General features: G+C 37.6%; 1 protein-coding gene across 1 annotated transcript in view; it reads left to right on the top strand.

Moving 5' to 3' along the window:
• Positions 1-15,436, top strand: part of RECQL2 (RECQ helicase L2) — a 280,758-nt gene extending 265,322 nt beyond the window's left edge. Inside the window, exon 17 of the mRNA XM_089454855.1 lies at positions 15,312-15,436. Within this exon, the coding sequence (XP_089310981.1) occupies positions 15,312-15,436 (125 nt within the window). The remainder of the gene's footprint in view (positions 1-15,311) is intronic.
• The last annotated feature ends 4,021 nt before the right edge of the window (positions 15,437-19,457 follow it).

The following is a 19,457-nucleotide window of genomic DNA, read 5'->3' as shown; positions in this document are numbered from 1 at the left end:
TGTTTCCATCTATATGAAATTAGAGAGTGCACCCTTCTATCTGAGGAAGTGCCTTGAAACACTACAATCAATAAGTTAGATTCCCAAAGAATCTGAAGGAGACGCCCAATACAAGATAATGCTTCTTTATCTTATCAAAAGAACAACATTTGATTCTTCATACCCGGGGTTCCTTGCTTTTTATGAAGAGTCGGCCATTTCCTTGATGACCTGCATTACCTGTCATTCCTTTGATCATGTCCCTGTTGTTATCATCATCAAGTGATGTGTCTCTTCCATTCAGACACTCATTCGCATAATGTCCGAATTAGCTATCTGCCTTTCCTTCCACCCTGAGATCCGGTCTTCTGGTCTTCCAATGAAGTGATCTTTAGGTAGGCCATATTCCGCTGTGCCATTTTGATAATATTATCTGCTTCGACTTCACCCTTGGTGAATTTGAAGAGGGAAAAGGAATCCACTGATCCTTTTGTCCTTACGCAAATGTCTTCGGTGATTGCTCTTTCACTCTAGCTTGGGCATTTTCTTCACCTCAATTTTGAAACCATGTTAATTTTAGATATGTTCTATGCTTAGAGCAATTTATTTCAATTTTCACAGTTAGCTCCAATCTTTTCTAGATTAGCAATCACATCAGCATTAAAGTAAACTACAGATAGAACATAAACATAAATCGCAGAAGACAAGTCAAGACAAGAGGACACAAGATGTGGCACTAGCCAGGGACAAACCCCAATGTGGGGAACCCTTGATCAATTCTTCTTTTATGTTCTTCAATAGTTCAGCAGAGACAGAGAGAGAGAGAGAGAGAGAGAGAGAGTACATTTACAACAGAAGTTAACACTTTGACTTTCTAGATAAGGGACTAGATCATCTGTTTATGAGATCGGTTGAAGACATGCTGCTTCAACTGATTATCGAAGGTGACTGCTTCACTTATCATTGTGTTGCATCTTATCCATATGCTACACCTCACCATGATGCACCATGCTGCTCTTCATGTTGCTACACTTGTCACTTTGCTGCTCCAATCATTGAGATGCTCTTATCACGGATCTGCATCTAATGTTGTACTCATCGCTGATCAACACTCAATGACAGCTATGCTACACTGTGTTTCACCCAATAAGGCAAACTCAATACATCATCGTCATCATGTTGCAATACTTACATCATGCTGCTGCTATACTTCTGTTGCTTCATCATGCTGCCATATGTATATCAGCGTTAGCTGCTTGCTATGGCTTGCAGCCTAGCAAAGCAACTAGGCTATAGTTCCAGATTCGTTCAAGCAGACCCAAACTAGACCCGAGGTAGCAACTTAGCCCTCTGACTTCTAATCTGATGACATCTGCTCCTAAAACGTATCTCATCCATGCTTTTGACCGCTGTAGCTATGGTTAGATGTGATAGCGTATGAGGTCATCTTCATGTTTGAGATAAGGGCCTCTTTGGGCCTCCTTGTTGCGGCTTGATATCTCAATAGACAACGAATTAGGTGACTCCTTTTAGACAACAGAATAGGGCTCTTAGGGCTGTGGATAAGAGCCTTTCAAGACAGTGGAATAAGGTCTCCTTTAACAATGTTTAGAGGATCTTCTTTGACAGCAGAAAAGGGTTGCGTATGAAGCTCCCTTGGACAGCGAATAGGTCCTCCTCATAAGTCAGCTGCAAGGGCTTCCTTCTTCATGACTACGGCTAAGCTATGGCTAAGTCTCCTTGCTAGAACAAGAGCTAAATCGTCTCCTCTAGGACTATGTATAGATCCTCTTTCTGACTGCGGATAGAGTCTCTTTCTTGCTACATATAGGGTCAATAGATAGTGGATTCAGGCCTTCATTTAGGGCCTATATTAGCCCTCCTCTTATCTGCGGATAGAGCCTCTTGAGACAGCGTATAGGGGTTATTTATGCTGCACATAAGTCTCCTCTTTTCTGTTTGTAGATCTCCTCATAAGCCTGCGGCTTACTGCGGCTAGGGCATTAATGCAGCTAGGCATCACTGCAGCTAGGGCATCATCTTTAGGTCAGCGTATGCTCTTAGTGTCTCTCCTTCACCAAAACCCAAAGACATGGAGAGGAGGAGATCACATGAAGAGTATGTGTGTCAAATGACTTCAAGTCCTCTTATATTTGTACTAAAAACGTAGAGGTTGAATAGACATGATTGTTGGGCTTCTGAGCCTACATAAGTTGCTGGCCGACTTGACAATTTGTCCATAACCAAAATAAATTCATATCTTCATAAATACTTATTGGAATCGGATGATCTTTAGATCAATCCTACACCTCTCGATGAGAGGGATCCAAGAAAAATATCAGTTGCCATAAATAAATGACCCACATGGAGTTTGGCCCTAGTTGGCAATTTTAACACCCTTGGAATAACTGTTAGTCCTGTCGTTACTGGCATATGGTGCTTTGTGAAGTTTATATTTTTGCTCGATATATATGGCTGCGTGTCTGGCCTCCTCAATAGTTTTTGGTTTATGCAATTTTAATTCTTCGCGAATGTAATCTTTAAGGCCACAATGATACATTTTTAGTAGCTCCTTATCTGAAAACCATCTCTGCCTTACTGCTAATACTTCCCATTCGTCAGTGTATTCAATTACTGATCCTTTTTGCTTTAGGTGAACAAATCTCTCATAGACATCATCCTCCTCCTCGTCATGAAACCTTTTTAACAGAGCGTTTTTAAGGTTTTGCCAATTGAACGAGCAACCTGTGCATTTAGATGACCACCACAAAAACCAATCATACGCTTTTGCTTCTAAGTAGTTGGATGCAGTCACGAATTTTTATTGTTCGCCGAGCGGAGGGTTTGCTAAAAAAGTTGTATCCATCTTATTTACTCATATGACAGTGCTTTTAAAGTTCTTACCATCATACTTCGGTAATTCATTTTTGATTTTAAGATGGTTCCTTCTGGAAGATTGAGTATAATATTGGCTTCCTTCGAAGTGAATTTGGGGTATTTGTTGCTTCTCATGCCTCAGGAAGTCATGCTCTAGAGAAGTCTCCCCTTCTTGAGTCTTGGGACTCTGTGTAGCTGAAGGTGGATCAGTCTCTCCGAAGCGTCGGTTCTTCAAGTTTTTTAAGTAAGATATATTGTTGGCCATCTGGTCTTGCTTTCTAACTGACTTCTTGACATTATCTAGGCGTTTATTCAACTTGCTGATGTCCTCTTGAACCTTTTTCATATCGTCATTGTTGTTAGCCGCCATTTTATTCTATTTTTTCCTTGAAGACCCAATTTTTTTTTAATACTAATAATAAGTTTTTTTAATTAATTAACTAATTAATTAAAATAAAATTCTTATATTATAAAGTTTTAAATGATATACGAATCAATTTTTTTTTTTAAAGTGAGTGGACATCGCCCTCCTGTCACGTCCGTTGACCTTGGTCCGACCCGTATTCTCTGTGTAGAAATACCGTGGCTACGAGATTTGTTTACTAGCGAACCTTGATCGAAACACGGTGGCAACTCGCAGACGTTCTTGCAGACTCACCCACGCAAACGTCCTTGCTGAATTCACCCACGCTGATTCCACCACGCAAATTCCACCACGGTATGCTGGCCACACGGAACCGCACAACTGTTTGGAGAGCAGCCGCCTTGTAGTCACAGAGCAAAGCGCACTGCTGTTCCAATGTATGCAACAACAAAACCGCAGAGCAGGCCATGGATGGGAGCCCATTAGGGCCTGCTGGCCAGCAGGATGTCGTGGGTGTCACCAATCTAAGGCTGACTCTGATGCCACTGTTAGAATTTAAAAACTAAATTGCTGTAGACTGTAATAATGCATCAGATCGCTGAATGTAATATAGTTATTATTAATTGATAAAATTTTTGATGATGGTTACAAGGCTGAGGCGCTGCTCCTTAAGTAGGTGTTGACTGGCCATGCTTAATCAGAGAAACATGTCCCTTGGGGACTGATGTCTCTTCATTAAACTAATTATTTTCTAATTAATTGATTATAATTAATAATTTATTTTTTTAAATAATATTTTTTTTAATTGTTATGACTTTAAGTTCATAACATCGACCCTTTCCCTGCGAATCAATCTCTCCCCTGTCCGCGTAGCTGTTGACCCCGTCAAACACTACAATTCTGCTCGACTCCATTTCCTCTGTCCCTCAAACACCACAATTCTGCTTGACTCCATCTCTTCTGTCCGCACGACTCCACCGCTGCTCCCCGCACTGCGTCACCTGTTTATCGTCACCCTGTCTACTCTCGACAATCCCCTCTAGGCTAGTCCCTTCCCTGCAGATGTTGAACCTGCCCCATTCCTCCCTTGCATTACTTCATCGAGGCACCTTTCGCTCTCTCCGACCACTCTATGATCTTGCGGATCCTATTTGTTGTGACTTTCCGCCACTCGACCAGTCCACACCATCCACTGCCCAACACCGTTTGCACCCTATATCACATCTGTTGCTCAAAGTGCTCACTGTCTCATGTCCCCTCCATTTTCGTTAAACATCTTGGGTGTTGAAGATATTAACACATGAGCATCAAAGTCAGGACTATTCACTAAAGTCACAATTAATAATATATATATATATATATATATATATATATATATATAATCATTATTAATTAATTCTATTAATTTGATTATATATATAATAAAATAATAATAACTAATTAAATTAAAAAGAATTAATTGATTAATTTAATTAAATAAGTTATTAAAAAAATGATTATCATTAAACCCTAAGCTCTTTGACGAACACAAAAGAAGTCCATTTTTGAAGAACATATGAGTGTCGCTGATGAAAAATTATCGATAAACAAAATGGAGCCTAATTGGAAAATGATGAAGGAAGGACGATTTTCCTATAAAGGTTTTTTAGTTATGGATCACAAAATAATTACATTAAAATGAAGTATCCAAGGAAGATAAATTAAAATTGCTATCAACACAAGCAACGATAAAAATTACATCAACGTTAACTTGGCAAATCAACTATTAATTTTAGAGCCAAACATTGGTGTAAGGAAAAATATTTTTGACCAAAAATAGTATAACATTAGTGATTTACAAGTGACAGTAGGTCATTATGAGTACATATCTTAATTTCATGTTGTAAAGATGGATGTTGACATCATACTCAGTCAACCTTGGTTTAAGAATTTGGGTACATTCATGTTAAACATAGAAAAACAAGTTTTGACATTTCCTTATAAGGGGAAAAATGTCACATTTCGAGACATAACAAGTGAATCAAAATCAATAGCATCTTCAGAAGAAGAATTTAAGGATGTCTCAGACTTGATGTTTCAAGATAACAAAAAAAGTAGCAAAAAGAGCTTGAAGAAGCCATCTGTAGTAAAGACAAAATAATTTCGCGCCTCAGAGATCACGATGAAAAACTACTCGACCAAGTCAAGAAAGCCAATGCCACAAAGAAGGAACTCAAGAAGCGTTTATTAGAACAAGAAGAAGAAAATTTATGTTTTAAGAGCCTTAATCAAACATTATTAGAACAAATCAAAAGTTGAAAAGATGATGAAGCTACTAAGAAACAAGTCAACAATTCAGAAACGGATGAACTTGTACATTTAAGGATTCATAACCAAACCCTACTTACGCAAATAAAAGAACTTAGAATGACAAGAAATTGCTGAATGACAGGCTAGAATGACTTCAAGGTGAAGTATTGAAGTCGTCAGTTGTTTCAGTCCAAGTTGAAGATAAGGGAATAAATATTGATCCAGTCAATATCACAAGTAAGGAAGAAGAGGAATCTAGAGAAGTTAAAACATATGCAGAAGCTGCAATCCAAACAATGGACATTCCAAAAGATGATTTAGTCGCCAAGTTAACAAAAACAACCCCTAAAAACAATCAGGCAACAACCACTAATATGATAGAGGAAAGCCAAACCAAAGGAGCTATGTATCGACATCCAAATCACAAGAGCAGACTTTCCAATCAAGCTACGTACCAATATCGCTCAGAAAATAAACGACAAAATTATGTTCCCAAGGATACTGAAGTTTGCAGAATGCAGTCCTATGATAACTATTCATCACAAAATTTGATTCCACAGAAGATCAATCTAGGATGGTTTGATCCCTTCTCAGTGCGACAGTTTTGTTTGTCACTTAGAGGATCATATCAACTAGTATCAACGAAGATGACAATGCCAAGATGAGAAGACATTTGAAACAGAAAAAGAGATCAAGTCTTTCATCAGTAAGCTTTGAGGACAAAGCTTTTTGAAGGGGAAGGCTATGTTATGAATATAATTCATAATAAAATAGTAAATATAAATATAAATATAATAATAATAAAAAAATGATAATTAATTGACTAATGATTAGTTAGTTAGTAATGAAGAGGCATGTCTGAGAGACATGGCCATTCGTGAAAGGGCACCTGCCTAGGGTATATAAGCGGACCCTCATTCTCATTTGTAATCATCATATATCAATTCTTTAATACAATATACATTTTACAATTAATATCTTACGATGGATGTCTTCGTTTATGAAGTATTTTAATATTTCCGCTAAGTATACGACTTTTGGTCATTACAGGTAGACCCTACAGAAATGGCATGAAAAGGAACTAGTTGGGAACCAACCAGTTATGGAGACACAGTGAAGCGACCAAGTACTTGATTAAGATTTAGCAAGTCTTATAGGATTTGATTAAATTTAAACGATTAATACGAGTGCCTTATGGAGTCAACAATCTTGCCAGGGAAATCAAGACCAAGTAATTGATTAGCAATTGCTACTTGGATGAATAACTATCTAATATGAAATGCAGATCCCAAAACTAATGTGAGATGTAAGAATCTTGGTTAATTTTAGTTAAATGCCTATCTAAGTTTAAACCCTTCAATTCTTTCTATATTGTGCCGATTTCGTAGTAATTGACAGAGAGAAGAGAAGGTGATGCACACTAAGGTGTGCTTAACGATACCTCTCCTGAAAATCTAACATACGCGGTGCCTGTGGCGCTATAGATAGCTGTGGCTCTGACGACTGCAATGTCACTGTTTTAAGTACTATTAAAAACATGCTTCTCAAGCAAAGATGGATGGATACCTATTTCTCTATCGACCAAGCTTTTGCTTGGAAGTAAATTTTAATTATGCAAAACTAACTTGATATGCCAATGCACGGGATGAGGAGATGGAGCTAGATTTGAGGGTCAAAAACATTTACGTCACAAAAGCCCTTTAATCACGAAAATGAAATTTTCACTTCACTAGACAAAGATTTAAAGATAAACCCCTTAAAATATCACAATTTATGCACAAGCGTACTTCAAATCTTTTTGATACAATTATAGCTCAAAGGGAACAAAAGCTTCTTCATAATTTAATATCAAATGCTCAAACAATACTCAGCTTATCAAACCAAAGATATTCAATTTATCACAATTCCATGACAGAGTACTTTAATAATTACGCAAAATATTCACAAATATTTAACTTGCAACAAACATTAAATAATTCAAGTAATTATATCATGTTTAGAGTCAATTCAACAACGAACGATATCAATAGATGTCAAGAAGAGAAAAAACCTTAGCATGCAAAATATTCTAGCAATTAAATTTCGAAAATTTAATTACCATGAAGAACTATGAAATTTAAATGCTAAGCAATTTCAAAACAATTCCAGAATTAAAATGATTGTTCTTTAGTGACTCAAATCTAGAAAAAATTGTCGTTCTCCTATAGTCAATCTTTAGAGACGACTTTAAAAATATCTAAACGTGTTTGACGATAGAGAAATTAAAAATTTTAACGCCACAAAATTTTCCTTTTAAATTTTAAAGTCCAAAAAACACCAAACACAAATAAAAACCCAAGAAGGAATTCTAGATTGAAAATATAATTATTTCTTAGGCAATTTTTAATGTGCTAAGTTTTATGACCTTCTATCGACCGAGGAAGACATCTATTTGCTCTCCCTTCTGCATCTGGTATGACCGTAGTTGATTCTCAAGTAACATCTTCCTCCCACGGAAGTATGCTGGAACAATTTCTTTAGGGCCTCCCACATCTCATTTGCCGTATCCTTCTCGACAATATGCGGTACCACATGATCCTTGACCCCATCAAGGATGATGCACTTCGCCCTGGACATTGCCTCCTCGTACTTCTCATTTTCAGCTGGGTCAACTGGGATCGCCATCACTTTCAAGGTAAAGTCGTTGATGCGATATCTATCTAGGATGGATAAGACCTTGGCCTTTTAGACCACAAAGTTGGACGCTCCATCCAGCCTATCTTGATATCTTAGCCCATCCATGACCATTATGCTTCTCTTCTTTCAACTCCTCCGAGTCTCTCTACTTCCCTCTTGGAAGTTCTCTGTTCGACTCCTGCGGAGTCTCTCAACTTCCCGTTTGGAAGTTCTCGGTTCAACTCCCTCCGAGTCTCGATTTCCCTTCTGGAAATCCTTCTGTCAACGTCAAGGTTCCCCACTCCGATCGTCTGACACTGATCAAGATTCCTTGTCTAGAAATACGCCTCGGCAACAACTCCCTCCAGCTTGGTCTTGACTTGTTAGGTACTGTTCTGACCACAGTACCCAACTAGCTTCGCTCCGCAAACTCCCCACAACCTCCTATGCCCCAACAACTAAACGATTGAGCCACTTGGCTCCGCGCAATCCCGGCATCGACAAATCAACTGCCTCAGCCAACTGCGTCAACCTTCCCGGCCTCTACGTGAGCTTGATTCTGCCTCCCTTAGCCTCTGTGTTGACCTCTCTTTGGCCCAGAATGATGACACAATCCCTCTGCATCACTCCTTCCTCTGTTGCCTTCTGCACGGATCAGCTCTGTCACTCACAACCGCTGAATCTGCTTCTATTGCTTTGCTAGTTGATGCCTTCAGTTATCTTGTGATCTGCAACCACGCTCTGATACGATGTTGTAATTTCTAAGTTCAACTCGTTAGAAATTCTTCCTGTACTATTTGGTTTATTTCACCTACTTGTTTAATTACTTAACTAGTTATTTACCATGTAAATACTGAAAATAAACACAAGTACAATATCAACATCTACAGATCATCAACTGAAAGAAAACAAGCATACAAGTGATATCGTTATTTTTGGACCAATGTCCCCGGAAAAATCTAATGCGGGAAAACTGGTGCAGCGATTCGGAGGGTTTTATTATTATGAAGTTTCAGGATACAACTTGGGTGCCAGAAATGGCTCACCCAACAGAGAATGCCCTTGGCAGTAGTACCTCTCCTCAGAGATAGATATTTGGCTGATTAATCACCAGATGAACAATCCCACAATGACAATTGCAGCTTCCACTGCTCTGCGTCACTCTGCAGGGACTGCGTTATCCCCTCCCGGCTCACCAGCACCTAGTTTTCCCCACGAAAATCCTCCTAGTGCTGCGTCTTGGCCCTACGTCAGCATTGCTAGCCTCTACACAACTACTGAAGCTTCTGCGTCATCCACGTTGGCCTCTTCTCGCTCTACGCAACTCCCAACTGCCTTTGCATAACACTCAGTTGCCTCTGCATCAACCTCTCCAAGCTCTGTGTTGTCTCTCTGGTACTAACTCTGCCCCTTTGCTATGTATTCATTACCCCTTGTGCAACTCAGATCACTTGTTCGATTTCTCTCAGCAAACCCTGCTCTAGAAAATTGAACTGACTGATCAATCTTGGTGTATTCTCCAACTGACCCTCAAGCCTCCTTTTATACTTTTCTCGTTGGTCCTTCAACGACCGAGATTAAATCTCTAATCAACTACTGAGATTAGATTTGGCTTGATCCATGTATTTTGGAACATTCTAACCCATTTTTATATTAATACCCATTAATATTTTATTTTTCCTAAGTTTAGACTTAGGAACTCCATTAAAAATATTAATTATTTTAATATCTCCCAAACCCGTTAGAATCTACCCAAACCCTTTCTGGGACTTGGAGATCTCATGTGCTTTAGCCTCTCCACCAATTGTCATGGCTAGAACACATCCGATGCTATCCCAAATCAACACCTGCTAGATTGAGTGGTAACATTGCCCTAGGGTTTCCTCTGGTTTTAACCTTTCTTTGCTATTATAATAACCAAAATTTTATTCAGCACTGCTATTTTGTCTTTAGTAGTACATTAAACAAGATAATATGTAGCAGATTTGAATGGACAATATAGTAGTCTTTGCAATATACTACTTAATAACAATGTTACACCAAGACTCTGGTGCGGGGAGACGCGGGTGCCGGAGACGCACAGGGGGGACGTGTGGGAGTACCCTCAAATTTTAGGGAAATTTCGGGGGTGCGGGGAGTCATCGAGGTGTGTATATATATATATATATATATATATAATATATATATATAATTCAAGTTCATATTCATTGTTCACTGTTCAATAATGAAAGCATAAAAATATTAAATAGACAATTGAAATTTGAATCATTGATCCATCCTCATCATTCATTTTGATACATACATCATTCATATGACATACTCAAGTGACAAGTCTCATTATTGAATTAATTATTATTCATACATACCATGAGATTCAAAAAAACAAAAATAAAAATCAATAATAAAATATTCAAATACATTGATCGATATCATTCATCATTCAATGGTTCATCATTCTACAATCTACATTGATTTAAAAACTAAATTCATCATCCATCATTCTAGAATCTAAATTGAAAGCAAAACATACTAGTATATTTTCAAAGTTTGAACACTAAATCTATATAACTCAAAGTTTCAAAGTTCAAACTCAAAAATAGTTAAGAGTGAAATGGAAATGACTTTGGGTTGAAATGAAATGAGCTTTTAAATTTAAGGTTTAGGCTTTTAAGTTTTAGTTATTAAGTTTTAATTTTAATTTTTTTTTTTAGACTTTTAAGTTTTAGTTATTTAGTTTAAAAAAAATAAAATTTAATGGTTTTGAGTTTTGAATTTTTAAGTCTTATTAGACAAATTTAAAGGGGGACGCCCAGGCGCACCCTTTTTGGGGAATCTAGACTCCCATACTGAAGGGGGACGCCCAGAAAGCACCCTTTTTGGGAGTCTTGGGGAGTCTAGACTCCCACACTGGGGAAACGCACCCCCTTGCGTCTCCCCAAGACTCCCCAAAAAGGGTGCGTGGGAAACGCACCCCCAAGAGACTCCCCGTCCCGGGTGCGTGGGGTGCGAGGGGTGCGCGCACCCGACCCTGGGGGACGCGTCCCCGTGGAACACTGCTTAATAACAGATAAAACAAATGTCACAACATGAAATCTAATTCAACAATTCGAGTTCCACATCAATTAGAATTATAAACCTAGATTCCACAATATTAAGTACCCTAACCAGGGAACACAAATTTGTAAATAAGTTCCGTCTCCTATACTTCTTGGGCTTTATGCGATCTACGATGTAAATTCCGACCTGCTATAATCTCAGGCTTCTTGTTGTTCAAACCACCACAATCCTACTTCTTCTGCCCGACTTCCTTTCTTCTGTTGAAGAATCTGCACTGCAGAACAATCACTAAATTATAGAGTGTACTCTTGCTAACCTGTTTAGGGCTTCTTTAAAAAGGTCGCATATGAACAGGGTCTTGAATCGACGATTCTAGCCAAAGTCAAACATTAAGCTCCTACAACCTTGAACCCTCCTCACTAATCAGCGTGAATAGGTCCTCGTTGCGAGGACAAGGCTAATCAAGAAACTCACTGCCTTTAAGATAACTTCTGCGGTAAGAATAAAGGATAATAGTGTTGTGTTCTTATGCCATACTAAATACCCTATCCAACATAATTTCGCCATCTGATAGTAACCCTGTGCTCAAAACGAAAAACCAATCCAAGAGTTTCACTTCCCCTTTAGAAGTTTTCCTGTGCCCAAACCAAACTCTAGACCAGAAGAGAAAATTCATTGTCTTTCCAAATACTTTCCTGTTCCAAAACAGAGAGAGTGAATGGAAGATGTGTCAACTAGGGTGGAATATTTCACCACCGAAATGGACAATAGAGATTGTGGTCTTAAAACCCTCAGAGCTAATGCTCAAGAACTAATTAGATGATCCACACTTGATGTTGCAAAATGAATTCATCCCTCATATTTATAGATTTCCTAGAGGGATCTCTTCTTCTAAAATGATTGAGTAAATTTTATTCCAAGCCCTAAATTTTGGGTTTCTTCCCCCCAACTTGCCCAACAATGGGAATTTTTGGGGTTTTTCCCCTTTATGGAGGACTATAGCCTACGCGGATTGATAGGCTAGTTCATCCCATTTTTCCTCAATTCGTAGAGGACGTTACAGAAAGAGATATAAGAAGGCATTTGCAAACTTTGTAGCAAGGAAAATGAATCTTTGGCAAAAGAGAAGAAGCCAAATTGTTGATTGGATTGGCAAGAGCTTAAGTTTATTTAAGGGTCATTGTTGAAGGATTATTTACCTCTTTCTTATGGTATATTGATTTAAAGACAAAAGCTGAAATCACTTTGAAAAGAGAGGTCGCTCTTTATTTTGAGTGAGTTGTATCATGAATAGTAACAAAAAAGAAAAAGAAAAAAAAATAGCTATTTGAATAAAGGGATCCAAGAACATTTGTGGTTGTGTACGATTCTTGGTGAGGATTTTCAAAATGATAAGGACAATTGTCTTTTGAGGCATTGAGAAAAGGTTGAAGGATATATTGTTGAGAGTAAATTTGTAAACCCTTTCAAGCCAATAGTGTTTTTCAAGTAAAAAATCAATCGCTGTCTACCTACAATTGAATAAGGAGGTCAAGTGAAGTGAGTCAATCATTGTGAAAATCACAGTTTAGGGTGCATGGTTGGTAGTACCTGACACCCTAAGGTGACATAAAATCAAGTTAATGTGACACATAAGCATATAATCAGGCAAGGAAGTATAGGCGAGCATGAGTAAAATGGGTATAGGAGGAAAGCATTTCCAAAATTCATCTCCAGAAATCAAGGATTTGCAAGAGTACAACCATGAATTGCAAAAATCAAATTGAAGTACTTGAGTGGGACTTACAACAAAAACAAGACACCGTTGGGTCACATGGTTGATACCCTCTAGTTGGGAAATGACTTCAAGGTGATTTGGATATAAAGGATCAATTTATTGATGCACCTCAGATAAAATTAGGAGAAAAACAAGATCAACTTGATGATATGCTTGATGTGACATCTATAGCTATGATTGATACAAAGGACCTCATACAAAAATGCTAATGCAATTTGTGATACAGATGAAGTCATCCAAAATGCTGATGCAAGTTGTGACATAGGGGATCCACTAGAGAAGATTGAGGAAACATGTCATACATAAGATCTCATTGAAAAGTTTGATACAACATGTGAAACAAATGAAATCTTGCAAATAGTTGATGCTCATTGAGATATAGAAGACGTGATGGAATCATGCAATGAAATAATGAATGAAGATGAGTCACAAGCACAACATGATGGCAACAATAGTGGCAAAAGAAAATGTGAAGAAGAAATAGAACAACATGAAGTGCTTTTTGAGTTGTTTGTCCGACCTTAGTAAGATATATCATTCAATATAAATCAACATGGCTTGGGGCATGACAAAAAGAAATAGCTTGCATATTCCAGAGTACTCCGAACAGTGTAGTTTGTGAGCATAGGATTTCTTGAAGATGTCCAGAATCGTTAACACAAATGCCAACATTGTCAAAGATTTGGTCACATGGAGAGTTAGTGTTTTGATCTCCATCATTGCCTTTATTGGGGGAAGACAAATCACTTATCAAAAAAAATGTCGAGTGCAGAAGCAAGCTAAAAACACAGATAATTATGGATAGATAAATTCTTGGAGATGGAATCTACAAGTAATGAATTTGCATTAGTCTTACCATCTAGTCAAGACAGATGTAAAGACACATAGGAAGGAAGAGATGGGAAAAACAAAAAGCTATCAAGAAAGTATTCTAGATGATTTTGGTCATGACCTAACTATGATTCTATATATCCTCTAGAGTCAAAGATGGTGCTCTCCACACCTCAAAGGGTGATAAAAGAAACTTTCTTACACCTTTATAGGGGGTAGTAAATTGATGTAGTGAAGACGGTTTGTGGGAAACCAAAAACAATCATATTATTCAAATTAGATTGGTTAGTGGTCATCCAAAAACCACCACATTATTCAAAGAAGATTGGTTAGTAGTCATCCAGAAACCACCACATTATTCAAAGTAGATTGGTTAGTGCTAAACCATAGACCACCAGTATCCATGGAAGATGGTTTGTGGTAAACCAAAAATATACCAAAGTGAAGATGGTTAGTGGTCAACCAACAAAATCATGACCTAAAGAATCAAAAGCCCTAGCTTGGATCCTTTCCAGAATGAACAATTGAAAAGCTTCTCAGCTTGCATCTGACAAGGGGGAATATCAGATATTAGGGTTCAAGATTTGAAGTAAATTTGTCAGCATTTGGGAATTCAAACATAGCAACTAGTTTCTTCAACAACAATCATTTTAGTTATTCATTGGTAATGTTTGGACATAGTAATTGTTCACTTCTAGATAACAGCAGTTTTTAAGGCATATCTTCATCAAAGCTCAGCTCAACAATTCAGATTGAGGATAACAAAAGTTATTGGTACAATTATTCAAACTTGTGATTGAAAGTGGGGGGGGAATGTTAGACTGAGTCCCTAGACAATCACAAAGTCTGAGTCCACATAGAAATGAGTTGTAAACCTTATCCTTGATGTGGTATTGTCATGATCCATTGAAGAGTTGTTAGTGAGATGTAGATCTAGAATGGTCCAATAGTGGGGGGTGGGGGGGGAATGTTAAACTGAGTCCCTAGACAATCACAAAGTCTGAGTCCACATAGAAATGAGTTGTAAACCTTATTCTTGATGTGGTATTGTCATGATCCATTGAAGAGTTGTTAGTGAGATGTAGATCTAGAATGGTCCAATTGATGTATTATAAATTCATATATTGAGATCATTACAATAAGTAGAATATGTCATAAGGTCTTTTCCCCCACTTTGCTTGTCTTGTCTCACTCGTGTCAATTCTTAGTAGTATGCCCATTGCTTATCTACTAGGGGGTTTTCTACTAGCACTTGTAGAATTGTATTCTTTGTTTTGCTTTTGGTGGTAGTTGTCCTATTATGTGCTATTTATTCCTCTTGGAAAATATTTGAAAAATAGCAATTGGAATGTTCTGATTTTGTAATTTTAAATGCATGATTACAACCTATGCATTTTTGAAACCTTGGAAGCTTGCTATAAGATATTATTATTATCAAATGTTTGATGGAGAGACTTATTGTATATGCTTATTGTGGTCTAGGGACAAATGCATCTACAAAAGATCTCGCCAAAGATATGAAGAAAGAGGATGTAGAGCAATTGATCGTCCAGCTTATATTAAATGGATGTTGGTATAAGCTTTACCTAAAAGTCCCTAAGTATTGAATTATAATTGTTGAAATTGTTTATTCGTTTCCAATTTTTTCTTCCTTGTCTAGATAGGACAAACTCTGCCTGGGGTTGTATCCGTTTCTAGTTTAAAACCATGGTTGTTCATCATATGAATTACATGTACAATGACCAATGGACGAAGCTGTACTTAAATTTGTCTTATTAAAGATGTGAAATTCTAAATTTATCACCATAGAAATTCATATAAGGTGTTGTTTCTCTTTTCTTCCTTAGTGTTTTGTTAAGAAGTAATAAGACAGATTTCCCGTTTAAATCAAAATGAAGATACATGGTTAGCCATTTACTGATTAAGACAGTTTACATGAAAACCTGTATACAGCCACTCTTTTAAAGTAGACAAGGTGAGTGTCATAGGGTTTACCATCTAGAAATAGAGACTTTTTGGATTTCAACTAACATTACTTTTTCATTTTTATTTTGTATCAATAGGGCTTCTAGAAGGAGATCAATAGATTCCTCCTATTCTTTAGTGCTGGAGTAAAAGGAGGGTACCTCCATTTCAAGACCTACTTCAACTAGTTTCTATCCCTCCACGTTTGTCAAATTATTTTCTTGATCATATCATTGATTATACTCTTCTGTTTTCTTGTTTTTATTATTTTTGCATTCATTCCTTCCTAAGTCCTTGTAGACTTTTATTAAATTTCTTTTCTTTGGAGTATCTACTACTAGGTTCTTGTAAAGATGGAGTTCTCTTTTCAAAGTGGATCTTCTCCCCTTTACATTGTAAACAGATGAATATTCAAATGGTTTTTGATAAGCATTTGCTACACACCCATACTCATGGCGGCACACGACATGCATGCATTTGAAGTAGGCAATTTTGTAATCCAAAGTTTCCTCCCATGTTATTCTTACGAATTCTAGTTTTAGTTTTCAGCACTTTGCCCAAGTTGAATTTGATGTTAGTTCCCACATGTAGTTAAAATTGCATCCTTCACGTTCATTGCAACAAAAATAAATGCCCTTGAAGAATTAAAATACATTTGAATTTTTTTTAACCTAAATGCAAATTTTGTAGCTTTTATCACTTGGAATTTGATATGAGTGGATGTGGATTGAGATGAAAAGTATGCTGGAAATAATTGGCTGCCTAATATGGGCATTGTAGCTTGAGTGGGATGTAGATTTGATTATTTGTATTGTTTTGTGTTCACATGGCTTATTGCTTGTGGTTTTGGGCTGACCACTGGTTCAATTACTGATCTCTTGTATTGTGTTTCATACAACAAATATTCTTAGAGCATTAAAATACATTTGACAAAATTTTAATCCAAAATCACAGAAGTACAATTTTTTGAGGTTTTATTAAGGGGAATTTGATGAGTAGTTATGGATCAAGATGAGAAGAGTCTTGGAATTAATGGTCACCTAGTATGGAATGATAGCCTTAGTTGGATGTAGATTTTGTATTTGTATTGTTTTGTTTGAACATGGTTTATAATTTGTGGTTTTGGGTTGTGTTACTGCTCAAAATAGTAGGGGTCATAGGAGGGAATCCTAAAGGGACAATTGCTAGGTCAAGGGCAACAATGGAGCAATAGCCCACTATCACCTCAGCTAAAGCTCCCTACTCTTTATGGACTTTCACTGATGGGAGGAGACTTGGTATGATTAGGATCACAAAGATGAATAGACCAAAGATAGGATGAAGGGTGATCCTAGAAGCTTTTTGCAAGAGAGGCTCAAGATTGTGGCTTGCTTGTCTTGGAAGACAAGATGGAAAGCTCTCTAGGAAGGGCTTGGGGAAAATTTTAAGGGTTAGGTTTTGAAAATGTGTAGTATAAAGAAGATCCCTAAGCCCTAGAATTCTTGAGGAAACTTGGATTCCAGGTGATCTTTGAAGAATTAACCTTGATAGTGCATGGGACCACAGGGGACCAAGTGGACCTGAGGTTAGGTGAAGAGGATAGGGTTTAGCAACCATTGATATGTTGAAGGAAATGTAACTAGGTTCGGTCCTCATAAATGTACTTTTGATATTTGTATTTATTCAAGAAAAGAAATATTATTTTTATAATATATGTCAATGAGTTTCTTGCTCATTGAAATAGGTCTAGCACTATTTAAAGTGCTATAGGAAAGTCAGATAGTCAAAAGAAAAAGGTTGAAGACCTTAAAAGCACGTTACACCTTGTATAAATATGTATTAGTCAAGAGAATACCTCCAAGCAAAGTCAAGTCTCCTCCTAAGCTAAGGCAACATCATGGCACCATCAAGAAGCTCCTTCAAGCACGCTGCACCACCATGAAACTATCCGAAATCTACTCTTCCAGTTGGCTTGCAAAATAGTCAACTAGTCGGCCTACATGTCGTCCTAGAGGAGGGACAGTGCTCTATATATAGAGGCTGTCCACTCCCTCATAACGAAGACAATGCAAGCTCTGAAATAAGCGAAGAAGACAAGCCGAGAAAGAAGGTAAGGGAGCCTCTAGTGCAGCGAGGAAGGGAAGACAAAATCGAAGATTGGAAGGCTGTTCTTAGGGTCATATACATCCACACGTGCGAAGGAAGAAGGCCTATCTGCGGCTACAACAATAGTAATACTTCAGCTCAATCCTTATCACTGTTTGGGTTAAAAGTTGAGGTCTACAAGGCCTCCCTCTAAGAACGAAGGAGAAGCCCTCACAAACGAAGGAAGAAGGCACAAGACCAAAGTTGAAGTGAGTGTTTTCTAGGGTAGGAAATAGTCACACGTGCGAGAATCATATCCCTTTACGCAGTGATAACAACCCTACATTACAGTTATCCAAATTAGTTGATTTGTGGATAGAAGAAAGGAACCATCATAAGAAGAAGGGTCTCATCAATAGCATCTTCTCTAGAGCAAGAGCAACAAGGTTACTAACAATTTGAAAGAAGAATGAAATGCCAGAGGAAGGAGGACGAAGTACTAGAAGAAGTGCCGGAAGAAGTGTCAGAGTATATGGTGCAGAAAGGAGTGAAGGCTTGACTTGTGCTTGGAGGATCTCCTTGTTAGGGGTCTAGGGTTTGGCATTGATCAATAGAAGCTTCAATAAGAGAAATTTTCTAAAGGGTTTCCTTTCAAGAGTAGAGAGGTTTTGGCCCTAGCAGAGAGCCAACATCTTGTTTTCTTGTTTTTCTGTTTTGATCGTAGTTTGATGAAGTACACACATATGCACTAATAAGAAGAAGAAGAAGCATAAGCTAACAAGAAAAATAAAAAGACTTCACAAATTGTTATCAAGTAACGAAGAATCACACCACACTACCTTGACCTAGATTCTTCAACATGATATACTTGACCTAATTAGGGAGGGGATAGGGATCAGGAATGAATTTTCAATGAAAGGCAATGCAAGGATCCCAGTGAGGTTTCTAGCTTAAGGGAAACCAAGGGCAAGAATTAGTCTTCGAGCTAGGGCTTGCGATATCTCAAGATCCCACTGTCAGAATCTCATGAAATTTGAAGGGCTTCTTGACGACACACTAGTGCAATCGTTGACCAAAAATTGAAGTATTTGGATGGCTAGATAGTGAGATAATTGATGCCCTATGTGACCTATGTAGGCTAGACTTGGAAAAAGAGGGGAATGTGAAAGAAATAAGCTTTAAAGTGATCACCAGAGGAGGACCAATGCTTTGTCCTTTGGGAGAGATGGAGCCATGGAATATTTAGATTTTGGATTGATTCCCACTTGTCAAGGAGGCCTAAAAGATGACTTCGTTGGGCACTAGGGCTTAATGGAAGTAATTTCAAGGTCATTTATACTTCGTTCAACAATATTTGGGGGCTTTTCAAGACAAGGATATCTCTAGGAACATTCATTCATTCAAACATGGCCCAATCATGATACAACACTATTTAGAGATTTAATTTCCACAATTTCGTTCCAAGAAAAGCAACAAATTAACCCTATAATAGCGAAAATCCCAATATCATGAATGCATCAAAATAAAGAATAAAAAAAAGAAACATTAACATAGTGCTTACATGTAAAAAAAATATATCCAGTCACCAAGATATGCCAA

This window comes from Pinus tabuliformis, chromosome 7, assembly GCF_031772625.1.
Source record: "Pinus tabuliformis cultivar Carrire ecotype Pingquan chromosome 7, CPIR1, whole genome shotgun sequence".
NCBI classification, from domain to species: Eukaryota; Viridiplantae; Streptophyta; class Pinopsida; order Pinales; family Pinaceae; genus Pinus; species Pinus tabuliformis.
This window is presented reverse-complemented; position numbering and strand designations above follow the sequence as displayed.